The sequence below is a fragment of the Oncorhynchus tshawytscha genome, linkage group LG10 (genome assembly GCF_018296145.1).
Source record: "Oncorhynchus tshawytscha isolate Ot180627B linkage group LG10, Otsh_v2.0, whole genome shotgun sequence".
In the NCBI taxonomy this organism is placed as follows: Eukaryota; Metazoa; Chordata; class Actinopteri; order Salmoniformes; family Salmonidae; genus Oncorhynchus; species Oncorhynchus tshawytscha.
Window position 1 is genome coordinate 76,233,585 of NC_056438.1, and position 20,571 is coordinate 76,254,155.

General features: G+C 45.1%; 1 protein-coding gene across 4 annotated transcripts in view; it reads left to right on the forward strand.

Annotated features, from left to right (window-relative positions):
- Positions 1-290: 290 nt before the first annotated feature.
- Positions 291-20,571, forward strand: part of LOC112236585 (epidermal growth factor receptor substrate 15-like 1) — a 71,430-nt gene continuing 51,149 nt past the window's right edge. For 3 of the 4 annotated variants that reach the window (XM_042329102.1, XM_042329104.1, XM_042329105.1), the window contains exons 1-11: positions 292-428; positions 1,175-1,216; positions 5,405-5,494; positions 5,666-5,713; positions 5,804-5,899; positions 6,339-6,410; positions 10,009-10,134; positions 10,817-10,876; positions 11,056-11,409; positions 13,990-14,153; positions 17,057-17,216. In XM_042329102.1, coding sequence (XP_042185036.1) covers positions 402-428; positions 1,175-1,216; positions 5,405-5,494; positions 5,666-5,713; positions 5,804-5,899; positions 6,339-6,410; positions 10,009-10,134; positions 10,817-10,876; positions 11,056-11,409; positions 13,990-14,153; positions 17,057-17,216 — 1,239 coding nt within the window. In that variant the 5' untranslated portion in view covers positions 292-401. Of the gene's footprint in view, positions 429-1,174; positions 1,217-5,404; positions 5,495-5,665; positions 5,714-5,803; positions 5,900-6,338; positions 6,411-10,008; positions 10,135-10,816; positions 10,877-11,055; positions 11,410-13,989; positions 14,154-17,056; positions 17,217-20,571 lie in introns of all 4 variants that reach the window. The other variant, XM_042329103.1, reaches the window with a different exon arrangement.

The following is a 20,571-nucleotide window of genomic DNA, read 5'->3' on the forward strand; positions in this document are numbered from 1 at the left end:
TGAGGTAGTATGCACATTAATGTATAGTTAAAGTGACTATGCATATAAGATAAACAGAGAGTAGCAGCAGCGTAAAATAGGGATGGGGGGGGAACACAATGCAAATAGTCTGGGTACCCATTTGGTTACCTGTTCAGGAGTCTTATCACTTGGGGGTAAAAACGGTTGAGTAGCCTTTTTGTCCTAGACTTGGCACTGAATAGAAAAGGGTGAACAATGGAAAAGGGTGTAGCTAGTTCTATTCTATTGTTTTCTTTTATTCGGTGTTACTGAAAATAACAAGTTTTCCCTCCCCGTGCATTCATGCTCCTCCACACCACTGATGTCAACAATGTCGAGCTGTCAGTGGTGAGGCGCGTCGTAGCTTCAAGGGTGTGCGCGCTCTCGACACAGCAGGAAATATGGCGGCGCTCATGACTCTCACCCAGGTAACTCCAAATACGTACTTTCCAGATGTTTTTGCTATGGTTAAAAGGTGTACATTAGCTAGTTATTCACACATCTCGATAGTGATTGAATTATATGGTAACCACTAGCCGAGAAGTCAAAGGTTGATGCATGTCCCCCTGTTAGCTATCTAGCTAGCTGTTAGCATTTTCGCCAGCAACAGGAAGGGAGCCGACAATGTAGCTCAGTTGGTGTAGCTAAATGATTGCTATCTAGCTGTAGCTATGTTTTCCTAATATCATTAATCACATTGACAATCAATGTTTTACTATCGTAGTTGTGTCAGTAACACTGCCACTGTCAAACAATTAGCTACTAGTCTATTTGAAGTTAGCTTGCAGCCAAGTCACCAAAAGTTGAACTGTTAGCTGTTAGCTCCAGTGTTTGTTAGCTCAGCTGTAATTTCCTTCTTTATCTTCCTAATCGTCACTGTTCACACTGTTTCTTATGGCTGTTGACTTGCTCATCTTTATTACAAGTAATGTGGGTTGCTCTACTTAAAAGAGATGGTCATGGCAGACTTGAAACCACTTCACACTGACAGTGACACAGATTTAGATACTGTTGATTCGCTGTAACTTCACCTGTGACAACATAGGTTACATCTTTCAAGTCTTCCCAAAATGTGTTGAATGTAAGTAGACCAAAACGTGTAAGTAAACGTGCTATTTAAAAAAAATATTTTTTAAAACTACATCTCCCCTGACGTTTCTTGATTTCTCTGCAGTTATCGAGTGGAAACCCAGTTTACGAAGTCTACTACAGACAGGTGAATGAATTATAATTTGTGCCATTCATGTTTTGTTTGTTACACCTAAAATGTTGTCAATTTATTTGGTATGTCTCTACATAAGCTACAGCCACTCTGCTCCTTCCTTCTACAATGCATTACATTGCAGTTCCAATTAGGGATGTGACAAATGGACAAATCGGTTTTCCGTTAAAACGATAAGAAAACATCATACAATTCCACATCAATTTACAATGCAGAATAATGGCGCTATTACATATGTATGACCGCAAGGGCTGATTAATGAAGTTATATCTACCGTAATCCTTTACAGACAGAACGCAGCTACAGTATAACATGTCGATAGTGACAATTGATAACTTTTCAGACAATTAAAGAAACAGTGCCGCATCAGGTCTGTACCTTTGCAGCGCCGCAGCTCGATATTATTTGGTTGACGGTTCTGATTGCCGAGTGATGGATTTGAGTCCCACTTCAGAAGCGACTTTACAGACAAGTAAAACGTCCGTTCATATCGCCACACAATGTTTCGTCTCGGCATTTGAAAACCCGTAGTGTAGCCTACCCTCACAGACAATCAAACATGCAGTAGCGGAGACGCTTTCAAGGGGCCACATCCCAATACGTCTGAAAAGCGTAATCGATACAGGCTACTGTAATTTCATATGAGACCAAAACTAAGAGTAGGTTACCCCTCTAAGACATTGGTGCGGTGAATAGGCTGGGATACTATACACACAACAGACTGAAGACTGAACACACTTGCTTCATTAGCGAGCAGGCAGGCCAGGGAGAGAGAGGCAGAAAGAAGCGTGCTCATATGTTTTGGTAATCTTCATCTTGCAGTGTTTTGTCATGCCTTGCAAATTCACCAAGTAGTTTCCGTTTTGCCTCTTCCTCTCTGGTTGTATTTGAATTGCACAACTTCCCCAGGCCTTTCTAGCCTATTGGCTATAACACAGAAAATAATGTATTGTTATAACTGAACTGTGATTTATAGTTAAGTGGGGGTAAAATACAAGGTTTTTCGGTTAGGTATTTTTTATTAACGTTAAGGATCCCAATGTTCAAACTTCTACACCCAATAAGTGTTGCAGTTCCAATGTTGCAGAGTGGCTGTATACAGGGCTAATGTTGCAGAGTGGCTGTATACAGGGCTAATGTTGCAGAGTGGCTGTATACAGGGCTAATGTTGCAGAGTGGCTGTCTACAGGGCTAATGAGCAGAGTGGCTGTATACAGGGCTAATGTTGCAGAGTGGCTGTATACAGGGCTAATGTTGCAGAGTGGCTGTATACAGGGCTAATGTTGCAGAGTGGCTGTATACAGGGCTAATGTTGCAGAGTGGCTGTCTACAGGGCTAATGAGCAGAGTGGCTGTATACAGGGCTAATGTTGCAGAGTGGCTGTATACAGGGCTAATGTTGCAGAGTGGCTGTATACAGGGCTAATGTTGCAGAGTGGCTGTATACAGGGCTAATGTTGCAGAGTGGCTGTCTACAGGGCTAATGAGCAGAGTGGCTGTATACAGGGCTAATGTTGCAGAGTGGCTGTATACAGGGCTAATGTTGCAGAGTGGCTGTATACAGGGCTAATGTTGCAGAGTGGCTGTATACAGGGCTAATGAGCAGAGTGGCTGTATACAGGGCTAATGAGCAGAGTGGCTGTATACAGGGCTAATGAGCAGAGTGGCTGTATACAGGGCTAATGAGCAGAGTGGCTGTATACAGGGCTAATGAGCAGAGTGGCTGTATACAGGGCTAATGAGCAGAGTGGCTGTATACAGGGCTAATGAGCAGAGTGGATGTATACAGGGCTAATGAGCAGAGTGGATGTATACAGGGCTAATGTTGCAGAGTGGCTGTATACAGGGCTAATGAGCAGAGTGGCTGTATACAGGGCTAATGAGCAGAGTGGCTGTATACAGGGCTAATGAGCAGAGTGGCTGTATACAGGGCTAATGAGCAGAGTGGCTGTATACAGGGCTAATGAGCAGAGTGGCTGTATACAGGGCTAATGAGCAGAGTGGCTGTATACAGGGCTAATGAGCAGAGTGGATGTATACAGGGCTAATGAGCAGAGTGGATGTATACAGGGCTAATGAGCAGAGTGGCTGTATACAGGGCTAATGTTGCAGAGTGGCTGTATACAGGGCTAATGTTGCAGAGTGGCTGTATACAGGGCTAATGAGCAGAGTGGCTGTATACAGGGCTAATGAGCAGAGTGGCTGTATACAGGGCTAATGAGCAGAGTGGCTGTATACAGGGCTACTGAGCAGAGTGGCTGTATACAGGGCTAATGAGCAGAGTGGCTGTATACAGGGCTAATGAGCAGAGTGGCTGTATACAGGGCTAATGAGCAGAGTGGCTGTATACAGGGCTAATGAGCAGAGTGGCTGTATACAGGGCTAATGAGCAGAGTGGCTGTATACAGGGCTAATGAGCAGAGTGGCTGTATACAGGGCTAATGAGCAGAGTGGCTGTATACAGGGCTAATGAGCAGAGTGGCTGTATACAGGGCTAATGAGCAGAGTGGCTGTATACAGGGCTAATGAGCAGAGTGGCTGTATACAGGGCTAATGAGCAGAGTGGCTGTATACAGGGCTAATGTTGCAGAGTGGCTGTATACAGGGCTAATGAGCAGAGTGGCTGTATACAGGGCTAATGTTGCAGAGTGGCTGTATACAGGGCTAATGAGCAGAGTGGCTGTATACAGGGCTAATGAGCAGAGTGGCTGTATACAGGGCTAATGAGCAGAGTGGCTGTATACAGGGCTAATGAGCAGAGTGGCTGTATACAGGGCTAATGAGCAGAGTGGCTGTATACAGGGCTAATGAGCAGAGTGGCTGTATACAGGGCTAATGAGCAGAGTGGCTGTATACAGGGCTAATGAGCAGAGTGGCTGTATACAGGGCTAATGAGCAGAGTGGCTGTATACAGGGCTAATGAGAGTGGCTGTATACAGGGCTAATGAGCAGAGTGGCTGTATACAGGGCTAATGAGCAGAGTGGCTGTATACAGGGCTAATGAGCAGAGTGGCTGTATACAGGGCTAATGTTGCAGAGTGGCTGTATACAGGGCTAATGAGCAGAGTGGCTGTATACAGGGCTAATGAGCAGAGTGGCTGTATACAGGGCTAATGAGCAGAGTGGCTGTATACAGGGCTAATGAGCAGAGTGGCTGTATACAGGGCTAATGAGCAGAGTGGCTGTATACAGGGCTAATGAGCAGAGTGGCTGTATACAGGGCTAATGTTGCAGAGTGGCTGTATACAGGGCTAATGTTGCAGAGTGGCTGTATACAGGGCTAATGTTGCAGAGTGGCTGTATACAGGGCTAATGTTGCAGAGTGGCTGTATACAGGGCTAATGTTGCAGAGTGGCTGTATACAGGGCTAATGTTGCAGAGTGGCTGTATACAGGGCTAATGAGCAGAGTGGCTGTATACAGGGCTAATGAGCAGAGTGGCTGTATACAGGGCTAATGAGCAGAGTGGCTGTATACAGGGCTAATGAGCAGAGTGGCTGTATACAGGGCTAATGAGCAGAGTGGCTGTATACAGGGCTAATGAGCAGAGTGGCTGTATACAGGGCTAATGAGCAGAGTGGCTGTATACAGGGCTAATGTTGCAGAGTGGCTGTATACAGGGCTAATGTTGCAGAGTGGCTGTATACAGGGCTAATGTTGCAGAGTGGCTGTATACAGGGCTAATGTTGCAGAGTGGCTGTATACAGGGCTAATGTTGCAGAGTGGCTGTATACAGGGCTAATGAGCAGAGTGGCTGTATACAGGGCTAATGAGCAGAGTGGCTGTATACAGGGCTAATGTTGCAGAGTGGCTGTATACAGGGCTAATGAGCAGAGTGGATGTATACAGGGCTAATGTTGCAGAGTGGCTGTATACAGGGCTAATGAGCAGAGTGGCTGTATACAGGGCTAATGAGCAGAGTGGATGTATACAGGGCTAATGAGCAGAGTGGCTGTATACAGGGCTAATGTTGCAGAGTGGCTGTATACAGGGCTAATGTTGCAGAGTGGCTGTATACAGGGCTAATGTTGCAGAGTGGCTGTATACAGGGCTAATGTTGCAGAGTGGCTGTATACAGGGCTAATGTTGCAGAGTGGCTGTATACAGGGCTAATGAGCAGAGTGACTGTATACAGAAGCACAACCAGCTGATTACATTACCTCCATTCCGTTCCCCCATTGAAGGTGGATCTGGGAGACACTGGGACAGTAGGAGCTGCAGATGCTGCTCAGTTCCTGAAGAAATCAGGCCTTTCAGACAGTACCTTAGGAAAAGTGAGTAGCAGACACACACACACACACACACACACACACACACACACACACACACACACACACACACACACACACACACACACACACACACACCACTCTCAGTAAACTGCACACTTCATATCCAAGACTCCAACTACATACAGTTACACCATATTATTTGACCATTTTCAGATCTGGGATTTGGCCGATCCAGAAAGGAAGGGCTTCTTGGACAAACGGGTAAATATAATGAACCTCTATTACTTCTTACTACCAAATAATTAATGATTTCCCACATGAACCACTGACCAGATCCTCTGTTCCTCCCAGGGTTTCTTTGTAGCGTTGAGGTTGGTGGCCTCAGCTCAGGGTGGCAACGACATCAGTCTCAACAACCTCAATCAGACTCTAGCAGCACCCAAGTTTGTGAGTGATACTCTACTTACTTACCACCAACTATATTGTCCTCGTAGGGAACGTGTGTTTGTAGTATCGTATGTATTATTATGTTTTAAAACAAAAGTAGAAACATGCACTTGATCTTCTCAATCATTTCAGCAATGAACACAAGATGAATAAGTTATCTAGCTAACCTGCCTAAATAATCTGAAATAACTTTGTTTTAGCAGGTTAAGTTTTAAATAGGAATGGTCCAATTGACTCAACAACCAAAAAACACATGTCTAAGTTGATCTTTCTTAATGTATCAGAAAATCAACAGTTATTTCTGGTTGTTTATTAAAGTTAGCTGGCGTTGATACCCCTCTGTTGATCTTATCTTCATTGGGGTGATCAGTCGTCATATCAGTTAAGAACTACCGTGGTCTTTATTGAAACAATCTAAGTTGTTTTTGTGTTGTTGCAGAGAGACACAAATACTCCGTTGCTCAGCACATCACTGAGTACACCTTCATCTGATTCCCACTGGGCTGTAAGGGTGAGCATTCATACCTGTTGTACGTAGAAATTAATCAATCAATGATAGATATGCTGTGCCTTCAGAAAGCATTCAATTCAAATCAAAGTTTATTTGTCACGTGCGCCGAATACAACAAGTGTAGGTAGACCTTACAGTGAAATGCTGAATACAACAGGTGTAGGTAGACCTTACAGTGAAATGCTGAATACAACAGGTGTAGGTAGACCTTACAGTGAAATGCTGAATACAACAGGTGTAGGTAGACCTTACAGTGAAATGCTGAATACAACAAGTGTAGGTAGACCTTACAGTGAAATGCTGAATACAACAAGTGTAGGTAGACCTTACAGTGAAATGCTGAATACAACAGGTGTAGGTAGACCTTACAGTGAAATGCTGAATACAACAGGTGTAGGTAGACCTTACAGTGAAATGCTGAATACAACAGGTGTAGGTAGACCTTACAGTGAAATGCTGAATACAACAGGTGTAGGTAGACCTTACAGTGAAATGCTGAATACAACAGGTGTAGGTAGACCTTACAGTGAAATGCTTACTTACAGGCTCTAAGCTATAGTGCAAAAAAGGTATTAGGTGAACAATAGGTAAGTATCCTTATTCCACATTTTGTTGTGTTATAGCCTGAATTCAAAATGGATTAGCCAGCTAGCCGGGTGATGATGACAAAATGGATTAGCCAGCTAGCCGGGTAATGATGACAAAATGGATTAGCCAGCTAGCCGGGTAATGATGACAAAATGGATTAGCCAGCTAGCCGGGTGATGACAAAAGGATTAGCCAGCTAGCCGGGTAATGATCACAAAATGGATTAGCCAGCTAGCGGGTAATGATGACAAAATGGATTAGCCAGCTAGCCGGGTAATGATGACAAAATGGATTAAGCTAGCCGGGTAATGATGACAAAATGGATTAGCCAGCTCGGGTAATGATGACAAAATGGATTAGCCAGCTGCGGGTAATGATGACAAAATGGATTAGCCAGCTAGCCGGGTAATGATGACAAAATGGATTAGCCAGCTAGCCGGGTAATGATGACAAAAGGGATTAGCCAGCTTTTGGTGTGATCACAAAATGGATTAGCCGGATAATGATGACAAAATGGATTAGCCAGCTAGCCGGGTAATGATGACAAAATGGATTAGCCAGCTAGCCGGGTAATGATGACAAAATGGATTAGCCAGCTAGCCGGGTAATGATGACAAAATGGATTAGCCAGCTAGCCGGGTAATGATGACAAAATGGATTAGCCAGCTAGCCGGGTAATGATGACAAAATGGATTAGCCAGCTAGCCGGGTAATGATGACAAAATGGATTAGCCAGCTAGCCGGGTAATGATGACAAAATGGATTAGCCAGCTAGCCGGGTAATGATGACAAAATGGATTAGCCAGCTAGCCGGGTAATGATGACAAAATGGATTAGCCAGCTAGCCTGGTAATGATGACAAAATGGATTAGCCAGCTAGCTGGGTAATGATGACAAAATGGATTAGCCAGATAGCCGGGTAATGATGACAAAATGGATTAGCCAGCTAGCCGGGTAATGATGACAAAATGGATTAGCCAGCTAGCCGGGTAATGATGACAAAATGGTTCATGATGACAAAATGGATTAGCCAGCTAGCTGGGTAATGATGACAAAATGGATTAGCCAGCTAGCCGGGTAATGATGACAAAATGGATTAGCCAGCTAGCCGGGTAATGATGACAAAATGGTTCATGATGACAAAATGGATTAGCCAGCTAGCTGGGTAATGATGACAAAATGGATTAGCCAGCTAGCCGGGTAATGATGACAAAATGGATTAGCCAGCTAGCCAGGTAATGATGACAAAATGGTTCATGATGACAAAATGAAAACATGTTTTTCAATTTTTTTTTAGAAAATGAAATATAGAAATATCTCATTTACGTACACTGTAAGTATTCACACACCTGAGTCAATACGTCTTAGAATCAATCACTTTTGGCAGCGATTACAGCTGTGAGTCATTCTGGGTAAGTCTGTAAGAGGTTTGCACACCTGCATTGTAAACATCTTGCCCAGTATTCTTTTCTAAATTCTTCAAGCTCTGTCAAATTGGATGTCGATCATTGCTAGACAACCATTTTCAAGTCTTTTCATAGATCTTCAGGCAGATTTAAGTCAAAACTGTCCACCGTCTTCTTGGTAAGCAACTCCAGTGTAGATTTGGCCTTGTGTTTTAGGTTATTATCCTGCTGAAAGGTGAATTCAACTCCCAGTATCTGGTGGAAAGCAGACTGAACCAGGTTTTACGGTCATGAAAATCCTGGATAATTCATGGATTTAAAAAAAATTGTGTTTTCCACCCTCTAGTTGACTGTTTAACTACTATTAGCATGTTTTCATCTTTTCGTCATGTCCCAAAAAAACTTTACAACAACACTTGCGAACACTATTATTGCACACAGAGTGAGTCCATGCAGCATATTATGTGACTCGTTAAGCACATTTCTACTCCTGAATGTATTTAGGCTTGCCATAACAAGGGGGTTGAATACTTATGGACTCGAGACATTTCAGCTTTTCATTTTTAATTAATTTGCAAAGAAATTGTAAAAACATGGTTCCATTTTGGCATTATGTGATATTATGTGTAGGCCAGTAACACAAATTCTCAATTGAATCCATTTTAAATTCAGGCTCTAACACAATAAAAATGTGGTATAAGTCCAGGGGTATGAATCATTTTTGAAGTCATTGTTTGTAGAACACATACCTTTTGTTAACAATTGACATATACATGTTGGACAATGTATTTTTTTCATGTAGGAGAAATGCAGTGAGCTTAAGTCCACGAAGGGATGACCAGAATTATGATGATTATAAACAGGCATAAGTCAATACTGCACCATTGGTAGATGGGTCCTCTGAGCTTCTCTTTCAATTGGTTTTGAGAAGGAGGTGAGGAGTAACCCCATGTAACATCTCTCTCTGTCTCCCTCTTTCCCTGTTTCTCTCTCCCTGTCTCTCTCCCTGTCTCTCTCTCTCTCTCTCTCTCTCCCTCTCTCTCTCTCTCTCTCCCTCTCTCTCTCTCTCTCTCCCTGTCTCTCTCTCTCTCTCTCTCTCCCTGTCTCTCTCTCCCTGTCTCTCTCTCTCTCTCTCTCTCCTGTCTCTCTCTCCCTGTCTCTCTCTCTCTCTCTCTTTCTCTCTCCCTGTCTCTCTCTCTCTCTCTCCCTGTCTCTCTCTCTCGCTCTCTCTCACTCTCTCTCGCTCTCTCTCTCGCTCTCTCTCTCTCCCTGTCTCTCTCTCTCCCCTTCTCTCTCTCTCCCCGTCTCTCTCTCCCCGTCTCTCTCTCCCCGTCTCTCTCTCGCCCCGTCTCTCTCTCTCCCCGTCTTTCTCTCTCCCCGTCTCTCTCTCTCCCCGTCTCTCTCTCTCCCCGTTTCTCTCTCTCCCCGTTTCTCTCTCTCCCCGTTTCTCTCTCTCCCCGTTTCTCTCTCTCCCCGTTTCTCTCTCTCCCCGTTTCTCTCTCTCCCCGTTTTCTCTCTCCCCGTTTCTCTCTTTCCCTGTCTCTCTCTCTCCCTGTCTCTCTCTCTCCCTGTCTCTCTCTCTCCCTGTCTTGCCTTTCCTCCAGTCTGATGAAAAAAGGAAGTTTGATGGCATCTTTGAAAGTCTTCTACCAGTCAACGGTCTTTTGTCTGGAGACCAAGTTAAACCTGTCCTGATCAACTCCAAACTACCCATGGATGTGTTAGGAAGGGTAAGCACATGACAAGGTTCTGTCCAAAAACAATCCCTACCCCCTAGGCCCTACCCCTAGCCCCTACCCCCTAGGCCCTACCCCCTAGCCTCTACCCCACACCCTACCCCCTAGCCCCTACCCTACCCCCTAGCCCCTACCCCCTAGCCCCTACCCCCTAGCCCCTACCCTAGGCCCTAACCCCTAGCCCCTATCCCACCCCTACCCCCTAGCCCCTACCCCACCCCCCCATCCCCTACCCCTAGCCCCTACCCCACCCCCTAGCCCCTACCCTAGCTCCTACCCCCTAGCCCCTACCCCACCCCCTACCCCCTAGCCCCTACCCCACTCCCTAGCCCCAAGCCCCTACCCCACCCCCTACCACCTACCCCTTAGCCCCTACCCTACCCCCTGGCCCCTAGAAAACTCCCTACCACCTAGATCCTACCCCCTATTCCCTACCCTAAGCCCTAGCCCCTACCCCACCCCCTAGCCCCTACCCCACCCCCTAGCCCCTACCCTAGCCCCTAGCCCCTACCCCACCCCTAGCCCCTACCCCACCCCCTACCCCCTAGCCATTTCATTGGATAGGTATGTGGTAACAGTGGGAAAGCTGGAGCTACATGTTCCTGTATACTAAGAAGTTAGCTATAACAGATATTGTGACAGTTTGGTCATATTTTTGTTATATTCTGTTCTGTAGATTTGGGACCTCGGTGACGTGGATAAAGATGGACACTTGGACAGAGAGGAGTTTTCAGTGGTAAGTTGATTGGAGGAGAGAGCTCATGGATTTAAGACGCCAATTAGCCTGGTTACACCTTGCATTAACATGTGGTTTTCGTCATCCTTTCATGACAATCCAATCACTAAGACACACCTACGCAAGGTATAAATGGGGCAAATGAAGTTTGCTGAACTGTTTCCTCCTTTCCCCTCCAGGCCATGCACCTGGTGTACAGGGCTATGGAGAAGGAGCCTGTCCCTTCCGTCCTGCCCTCCTCCCTCATCCCTCCATCCAAGAGGAAGAAGTCTGCGGGGGCTCTGCCTGGCGCCGTCTCCGTCCTGCCTCCCTTGTCTGCCCTCTCAGGCCTGTCTGGTCTGTCTCGGACAGCCAGCTCTCCTCCCCTGCCCGGCGCTGTAGCGGCTCTGCCTGTCTTGTCTGGTCTGTCTCGGACAGCAAACTCTCCTCCTCTCAAAGACACCCTACACTCCACCCCATCTCACAGAAGCATCACCTCCATCAACAGCGCTGGCAGTCTCTCTCCTAAACCTTCGTTCAAAGCCCCCTCACAGGTACAGTACAGAGTACAGTATCAATCCACACCCTGCCTGGTGAATGGGTCGGAATGCTGTTACACTGTCCCATCTGTGTCACAAATGACACACTATTCCCTATGTAGTGCACTCTTTTTGACGAGAACCCTATGCGGTTGGGAGATTTTACGATTTTCGCCTTTAATGTTATTGCAGACTGTCCTTGATTCCCTCTAATTATTTGACTAGCACATTGAGAAGGCATTAGGGTCCATCCTCGGACTGTCGGCGGGGTAGGTAACAAATCTCAGAAAGTGTAAGAGGCGGCTGTGCTTTTCTTAGTAAAGCCAGGACGTCGTTCAGTCTTCCTCCCTGTTCCTGAGAAGTCTGTTAAGGGTTACAGCAGCTATATACCAACCTGAATTTCCTCTACCTCCTATACACACTGGGATGGTTCATCCGTCATAAGCCCTAACTCTTCACCTACTGGTTCATCTGTCATAAGCCCTAACTCTTCACCTACTGGTTCATCTGTCATAAACCCTAACTCTTCACCTACTGGTTCATCTGTCATAAGCCCTAACTCTTCACCTACTGGTTCATCTGTCATAAACCCTAACTCTTCACCTACTGGTTCATCTGTCATAAACCATAACTCTTCACCTACTGGTTCATCTGTCATAAACCATAACTCTTCACCTACTGGTTCATCTGTCATAAACCCTAACTCTTCACCTACTGGTTCATCTGTCATAAACCATAACTCTTCACCTACTGGTTCATCTGTCATAAACCATAACTCTTCACCTAACTCTTCACCTACTGGTTCATCTGTCATAAACCATAACTCTTCACCTACTGGTTCATCTGTCATAAACCATAACTTCACCTACTTCACCTACTGGTTCTACTGGTTCATCTGTCATAAACCCCAACTCTTCACCTACTGGTTCATCTGTCATAAACCCCAACTCTTCACCTACTGGAATGGTTCATCTGTCATAAACCCTAACTCTTCACCTACTGGTTCATCTGTCATAAACCCTAACTCGTCACCTACTGGTTCATCTGTCATAAACCCTAACTCTTCACCTACTGGAATGGTTCATCTGTCATAAACCCCAACTCTTCACGTACTTGTTCATCTGTCATAAACCCTAACTCTTCACCGACTGGGATGGTTCATCTGTCATATAAATAGACTCGTTTGGCAACATTCTCTGAATTGTCTTCGATCCCTGAGTGGTTCTTTTCTTAGTCATCTGTTTGTTGTAAGGAATTTGTCTGTTGATTAAGAGGAACAGGTTTCATTGAAAGGGAAACGATGCCACACCCACAATGTGTCATCATAACCTCAGACACAAAAACATGACACTTTTAAGATGTGAACAACCATAGGACATAGTGTCCATGCTTTAAAGCTACAGTCCTTAATTTGAATACATATGCCATCAAAGAGTGTTTAATGCCCATTGATTGACATGAATGCATGATTTCTGAAAAGGCAAGATATGCACACATACTGTAGTTAGGATTAGGATTCTGTCCAAAGATTGTATCTCCTGTTTTTCTGTCCTCTCTCCTGTCCTCTCTCCTGTCCTCTCTCCTGTCCTCTCTCCTGTGTGCTAGTCACCTGCAGTAGTGAACTGGGTTGATAGTTCTGTCCTCTCTCCTCTCCTCTCTCCTATGTGCTAGTCACCTGCAGTAGTGAACTGGGTTGATAGTTCTGTCCTCTCTCCTGTCCTCTCTCCTGTCCTCTCTCCTGTCCTCTCTCCTGTGTGCTAGTCACCTGCAGTAGTGAACTGGGTTGATAGTTCTGTCCTCTCTCCTGTCCTCTCTCCTGTGTGCTAGTCACCTGCAGTAGTGAACTGAGTTGATAGTTCTGTCCTCTCTCCTGTGTGCTAGTCACCTGCAGTAGTGAACTGGGTTGATAGTTCTGTCCTCTCTCCTGTCCTCTCTCCTGTGTGCTAGTCACCTGCAGTAGTGAACTGAGTTGATAGTTCTGTCCTCTCTCCTGTCCTCTCTCCTGTGTGCTAGTCACCTGCAGTAGTGAACTGGGTTGATAGTTCTGTCCTCTCTCCTGTCCTCTCTCCTATGTGCTAGTCACCTGCAGTAGTGAACTGGGTTGATAGTTCTGTCCTCTCTCCTGTCCTCTCTCCTGTGTGCTAGTCACCTGCAGTAGTGAACTGGGTTGATAGTTCTGTCCTCTCTCCTGTGTGCTAGTCACCTGCAGTAGTGAACTGGGTTGATAGTTCTGTCCTCTCTCCTGTCCTCTCTCCTATGTGCTAGTCACCTGCAGTAGTGAACTGGGTTGATAGTTCTGTCCTCTCTCCTGTCCTCTCTCCTATGTGCTAGTCACCTGCAGTAGTGAACTGAGTTGATAGTTCTGTCCTCTCTCCTGTCCTCTCTCCTGTGTGCTAGTCACCTGCAGTAGTGAACTGGGTTGATAGTTCTGTCCTCTCTCCTGTCCTCTCTCCTGTGTGCTAGTCACCTGCAGTAGTGAACTGAGTTGATAGTTCTGTCCTCTCTCCTGTCCTCTCTCCTATGTGCTAGTCACCTGCAGTAGTGAACTGGGTTGATAGTTCTGTCCTCTCTCCTGTCCTCTCTCCTGTGTGCTAGTCACCTGCAGTAGTGAACTGGGTGGTCCCGGTGGCAGACAGAGGACGTTACAATGACATCTTCCTGAAGACAGACACAGACATGGACGGTCTTGTCACCGGAGGAGAAGTCATGGAGATCTTCATGCTGTCCAACCTTTCTAAGACCATGCTGGCACAGATCTGGTGAGAGACAGAATGGCCTGCACCTTAGACTTACATATTGTTAATTTAACACCTTACAAACACACTGAGTGGACAAAACATTAGGAGCACGTTTGGCTCTTTCCATGACATAAACTGACCAGGTGAATCCAGGTGAAAGCTATGATCCCTTATTAATGTACAGTGGGGAGAACAAGTATTTGATACACTGCCGATTTTGCAGGTTTTCCTACTTACAAAGCATGTAGAGGTCTGTAATTTCTATCATAGGTACACTTCAACTGTGAGAGACGGAATCTAAAACAAAAATCCAGAAAATGACATTGTATGATTTTTAAGTAATTAATTTGCATTTTATTGCATGACATAACATTTGATCACCTACCAACCAGTAAGAATTCTGGCTCTCACAGACCTGTTCGTTTTTCTTTAAGAAGCCCTCCTGTTCTCCACTCATTACCTGTATTAACTGCACCTGTTTGAACTCGTTACCTGTATAAAAGACACCTGTCCACACACTCAATCAAACAGACTCCAACCTCTCCACAATGGCCAAGACCAGAGAGCTGTGTAAGGACATCAGGGACAAAATTGTAGACCTGCAAAAGGCTGGGATGGGCTACAGGACAATAGGCAAGCAGCTTGGTGAGAAGGCAACAACTGTTTGCGCAATTATTAGAAAATGGAAGAAGTTCAAGATGACGGTCAATCACCCTCGGTCTGGGGCTCCATGCAAGATCTCACCTTGTGGGGCATCAATGATCATGAGGAAGGTGAGGGATCAGCCCAGAACTACATGGCAGGACCTGGTCAATGACCTGAAGACAGCTGGGACAACAGTCTCAAAGAAAACCATTAGTAACACACTACGCCGTCATGGATTAAAATCCTGCAGCGCACGCAAGGTCCCCCTGCTCAAGCCAGCGCATGTCCAGGCCCATCTGAAGTTTACCAATGACCATCTGGATGATCCAGAGGAGGAATGGAAGAAGGTCATGTGGTCTGATGAGACAAAAATAGAGCTTTTTGGTCTAAACTCCACTCGCCATGTTTGGAGGAGGAAGAAGGATGAGTACAACCCCAAGAACACCATCCCATCCGTGAAGCATGGAGGTGGAAACATCATTCTTTGGGGATGCTTTTCTGCAAAGGGGACAGGACGACTGCACTGTATTGAGGGGAGGATGGATGGGGCCATGTATCGCAAATCTTTTCCAACAACCTCCTTCCCTCAGTAAGAGCATTGAAGATGGGTCGTGGCTGGGTCTTCCAGCATGACAACGACCCGAAACACACAGCCAGGGCAACTAAGGAGTGGCTCCGTAAGAAGCATCTCAAGGTCCTGGAGTGGCCTAGCCAGTCTTCAGACCTGAACCCAATAGAAAATCTTTGGAGGGAGCTGAAAGTCCGTATTGCCAGCGACAGCCCCGAAACCTGAAGGATCTGGAGAAGGTCTGTATGGAGGTGTGGGCCAAAATCCCTGCTGCAGTGTGTGCAAACCTGGTCAAGAACTACAGAAAACATATGATCTCTGTAATTGCAAACAAAGGTTTCTGTACCAAATATTAAGTTCTGCTTTTCTGATGTATCAAATACTTGTTATGCAATAAAATGCAAATTAGTTACTTAAAAATCATACAATGTGATTTTCTGGATTTTTGTTTTAGATTCCGTCTCTCACAGTTGAAGTGTCCCTATGATAAAAAAATTACAGACCTCTACATGCTTTGTAAGTAGGAAAACCTGCAAAATCGGCAGTGTATCAAATACTTGTTCTCCCCACTGTATAAACAACAGCTGGGGCACAATAACTAAGGAAGTCTCAAGGTTTTGCTTACCTGAGGTAGAGTATCTCATGATAAGCTGTAGACCACACTATCTACCTAGAGAGTTTTCATCTGTATTTTTCGTATCTGTCTGCATACCACCACAGTACCTATGATAAAAAATGACAGACCTCTACATGCTTTGTAAGTAGGAAAACCTGCAAAATCGGCAGTGTATCAAATACTTGTTCTCCCCACTGTATATTATTAAATCCACTTCAGTCAGTGGAGATGAAGGGGAGGAGATGGTTTAAAGAAGGGGATTTTTAAGCCTCGAGACAATTGAGACATGGATTGTGTATGTGGGCCATTTAGAGGGTGAATGGACAAGACAACATATTTAAGTGCCTTTGAATGGGGTATGGTAGTAGGTACCAGGCGCACTGGTTTGTGTCAAGAACTGCAACACTGCTGTTTTTTTTAATGGTCAACAGTTTCCTGTGTGCATCAGGATGGTCCACCACCCAAAGGACATCCTGCCAACTTGACAACTGTGGGAAGCATTGGAGTCAACATGGGTCAGCATCCCTGTGGAACGCTTTTGACACCTTGTAGAGTCCATGCCCAGACAAATGAGGCTGTTCTGAGGGCAAGGGGGGGTTGGGCAGGCGCAACTCAATGTTAAGAAGGTGTTCTAGATGTTTTGTACACTCGGTGTGTAATAACAGATGTATCTCATTATAAAATGTTTTGACAAGAACGAGAAAAACTATTTTCATTGGCCAATCATACAGTGACATATTGGGCATTGTCTTGTTGGACCAGTACAGTACACGTTAACAACATGAAACTTGCAGTGATCGTGATATGTCATTTTCTTTCCTGTTGAATGTGAATGCATTATGTTAAATTACTCTGGATTAGAATACACAGTACCTGTTAACTTGACTACAATGTAATGAGAGTAGCAAAAGTCTCTTTTAACTTTCCCCAAATTCCCTGGTTTTATGGAAATCCCGGTTGGGACATTGCTGTAATCAAGAGGGAATAAGCACAAAACCTGCATTTCTGCAACCAGAAATTTCGGGGAAAAGCAGCAAAATGTAAACAAGTGACAGTAATTTAGCAAACCCTAAATGTAATGTATTTTGTTCCTAGGGGTCTGGCTGACACCAAGCAGACAGGAAAGCTGTCCAGAGAGCAGTTCTCTTTGGCCATGTGGCTGATCCATCAGAAAGTCATCAACGGATTGGACCCTCCCCAGACCCTCTCCCCCGAAATGATACCCCCCTCTGAGAGGACCACCACCTCTGTTCTTGTAAGTCACTCCCTCACCCCTAGTTCCTCACCTTCTCCCCCTCCCCAGACACTCACAACTGAAATGATACCCCCTCTGAGAGGACCACCACCTCTGTTCTTGTAAGTCACTCCCTCACCCCTAGTTCCTCACCTTCTCCCCCTCCTCATAACCTCACAACTGAAATGATACCCCCTCTGAGAGGACCACCACCTCTGTTCTTGTAAGTCACTCCCTCACCCCTAGTTCCTCACCTTCTCCCCCTCCTCGTACCCTCTCCCCGAAGTGATATCCCCCCTGAGAGGACTGCCACTGCCCTCCTGTGTGATACCCCCCTCTACCCTTCTCACCAACCCTCTACTGCTCTCCTCTCCTCTCCACTTTCTTGTCTTCATCCCTCTCTCTGCACCCTCTCCCATCTCCCCAGCGCCTCCTATCTTTAGCTTTACTGTACTGCATTTCAAACTCTCTCTGTCGTGTTACTGTCTGGTTTTGTGTTGTGTTACTGTCTGGTGTTGTGTCGTGTTACTGTCTGGTGTTGTCTTACTGTGTCGTGTTACTGTCTGGTTTTGTGTTGTGTTACTGTCTGGTGTTGTGTCGTGTTACTGTCTGGTGTTGTCTTACTGTCGTGTTACTGTCTGGTGTTGTCTTACTGTGTCGTGTTACTGTCTGGTGTTGTGTTACTGTCTGGTGTTGTGTTACTGTCTGGTGTTGTGTTACTGTGTCGTGTTACTGTCTGGTGTCGTGTTACTGTCTGGTGTTGTGTTACTGTCTGGTGTCGTGTTACTGTGTCGTGTTACTGTCTGGTGTTGTGTTACTGTGTCGTGTTACTGTCTGGTGTTGTGTTACTGTCTGGTGTTACTGTCTGGTGTCGTGTTACTGTCTGGTGTTGTGTCGTGTTACTGTCTGGTGTTACTGTCTGGTGTTGTTGTGTTACTGTCTGGTGTCGTGTTGTGTCTTGTTACTGTCTGGTGTTACTGTCTGGTGTTGTGTCGTGTTACTGTCTGGTGTTGTGTCGTGTTACTGTGTCGTGTTACTGTCTGGTGTTGTGTCTTGTTACTGTGTCGTGTTACTGTCTGGTGTTGTGTTGTGTCGAGTTACTGTGTTGTGTTACTGTCTGGTGTCGTGTTACTGTCTGGTGTTGTGTTACTGTCTGGTGTTGTGTTACTGTCTGGTGTTGTGTTACTGTCTGGTGTTGTGTCGTGTTACTGTGTTACTGTCTGGTGTTACTGTCTGGTGTCGTGTTACTGTGTCGTGTTACTGTGTCGTGTTACTGTCTGGTGTCGTGTTACTGTGTCGTGTTACTGTGTCGTGTTGCGTCTTGTTACTGTGTCGTGTCACTGTCTGGTGTTGTGTCGTGTTACTGTGTCGTGTTACTGTCTGGTGTTGTGTCGTGTTACTGTGTCGTGTTACTGTCTGGTGTTGTGTTACTGTCTGGTGTCGTGTTACTGTCTGGTGTTGTGTCGAGTTACTGTGTCGTGTTACTGTCTGGTGTTGTGTCGTGTTACTGTGTCGTGTCACTGTCTGGTGTTGTTTCACTGTCCTTTGTTTCACAGTGTAAAGCACAATATTTGTACAGATGTATTTCCTGTGGTGTGTCATGACCTATTGTTTATGTATTACCAATGCCAAGGAAGGGATGAATGTGTTCTAGTATGTCAAGCCTCACCTCAGAATGTTACTGTTTTCAAGGCGAACACTGCCACCTTCTGGTGGTCTAGAGTGATAACACCACTGTCTGATTCAGTTCACTGTGGAATCTTTCTCTCTCTCAGTTCAAAGGGCTTTTATTGGCATGGGAAACATATTTACATTGCAAATGGAATAGACAAATGGAATAGACAAATGGAATAGACAAATGGAATAGCAAATGGAATAGACAAATGGAATAGCAAATGGAATAGACAAATGGAATAGCAAATGGAATAGACAAATGGAATAGCAAATGGAATAGACAAACAAGGGAAACATTAGTGAACATTACACTCACAAAAGTTTATAGACGTTTCAAATGTTATATTATTGGCTATGTACAGTGTTGTAACAATGTGCAAGTAGTTGGAAATAAATAATCAGATAAATATAGGTTGTATTTGCAATGTTTGTGCTCCACTTTTTGACCCTTTTCTCATGGCAATGGCCCACAAATCACGCAACTGTGATTTCACTCTGCGGTATGTAGCCTAACAGATATGGGAATTTATCAATGTTTGATTTGTTTTCAAATTCTTTGTGGATCTGTGTAATCTGTGAAAAATATGTCTCTCTAATGTGGTCATATAATTTGGCAGGTGGTTAGGAAGTGTAGCTCAGTTTCCACCTCATTTTGTGGGCAGTCTGCACATTGCCTGTCTTCTCTTGAGAGCCAGGTCTGCCTATGGTGGCCTTTCTCAATAACAATGCTATGCTCACTGAGTCAAATCAAATCAAAATCAAATCAAGTTTGTGCATGGTCAAGAATTTTCTTAATTTTGGTTCAGTCACAGTGGTCAGGTATTCTGCCACTGTATACTCTCTGTTTAGGGCCAAATAGCATTCTAGTTTGCTCTGTTTTTTGGTTGATTCTTTCCAGTGTGTCAAGTAATTATCTTTTCGCTTTCTCATAATTTGGTTGGATCTAATTGTGTTTCTGTCCTCGGGCTCTGTGGGGTCTGTTTGTGTTTGTGAACAGAGCCCCAGAACCAGCAGGCTGAGGGGACTCTTCTATAGGTTGAGCTCTCTGTAGGTGATGGCTTTGTGGTGGAATGTGTGGGCATCACTTCCTTTTTAGGTGGTTGTAGAATTTAGCAGCTCTTTTCTGGATGTTGATAACTAGTGGGTATAGTCCTCATTCTGCTATGCCTGCATTGTTCGGGATTTTGCATTGTACACAAAGTATATTTTTTTGCGGAATTCTGCATGCAGAATCTCAATTGGGTGTTTGTCCCATTTTGTGACTTCTTGGTTGGTGAGTGGACCCCAGACCTCACAATCCTAAAGGACAATGGGTTCGATAACTGATTGAAGTATTTTAGCCAGATCCTAATTGTGATGTTTTATGTTCATTTTGATGGCGTAGAAAGCCCTTCTTGCCTTGTCTCTTAGATCGTTCACAGCTTTGTGGAAGTTACCTTTGGTGTTGATGTTTAGGCCTAGGTAGGAATAATTCTTTGTGTGCTCTAGGGCAACAGTGTCTAGATATCATTTGTATTTGTTGTCTTGGCTACTGGACCTATTTTGGAATACCATTGTGTTGGTCTTACTGAGATTTACTGTCAGGGCCCAGGTCTGACAGAGTATGTGCAGAAGATCTAGGTGCTGCTGTAGGCCCTCCTTGGTTGGGGACAGAAGCACCAGATCATCTGCAAACAGTAGATATTTTACATTAGATTCTAGT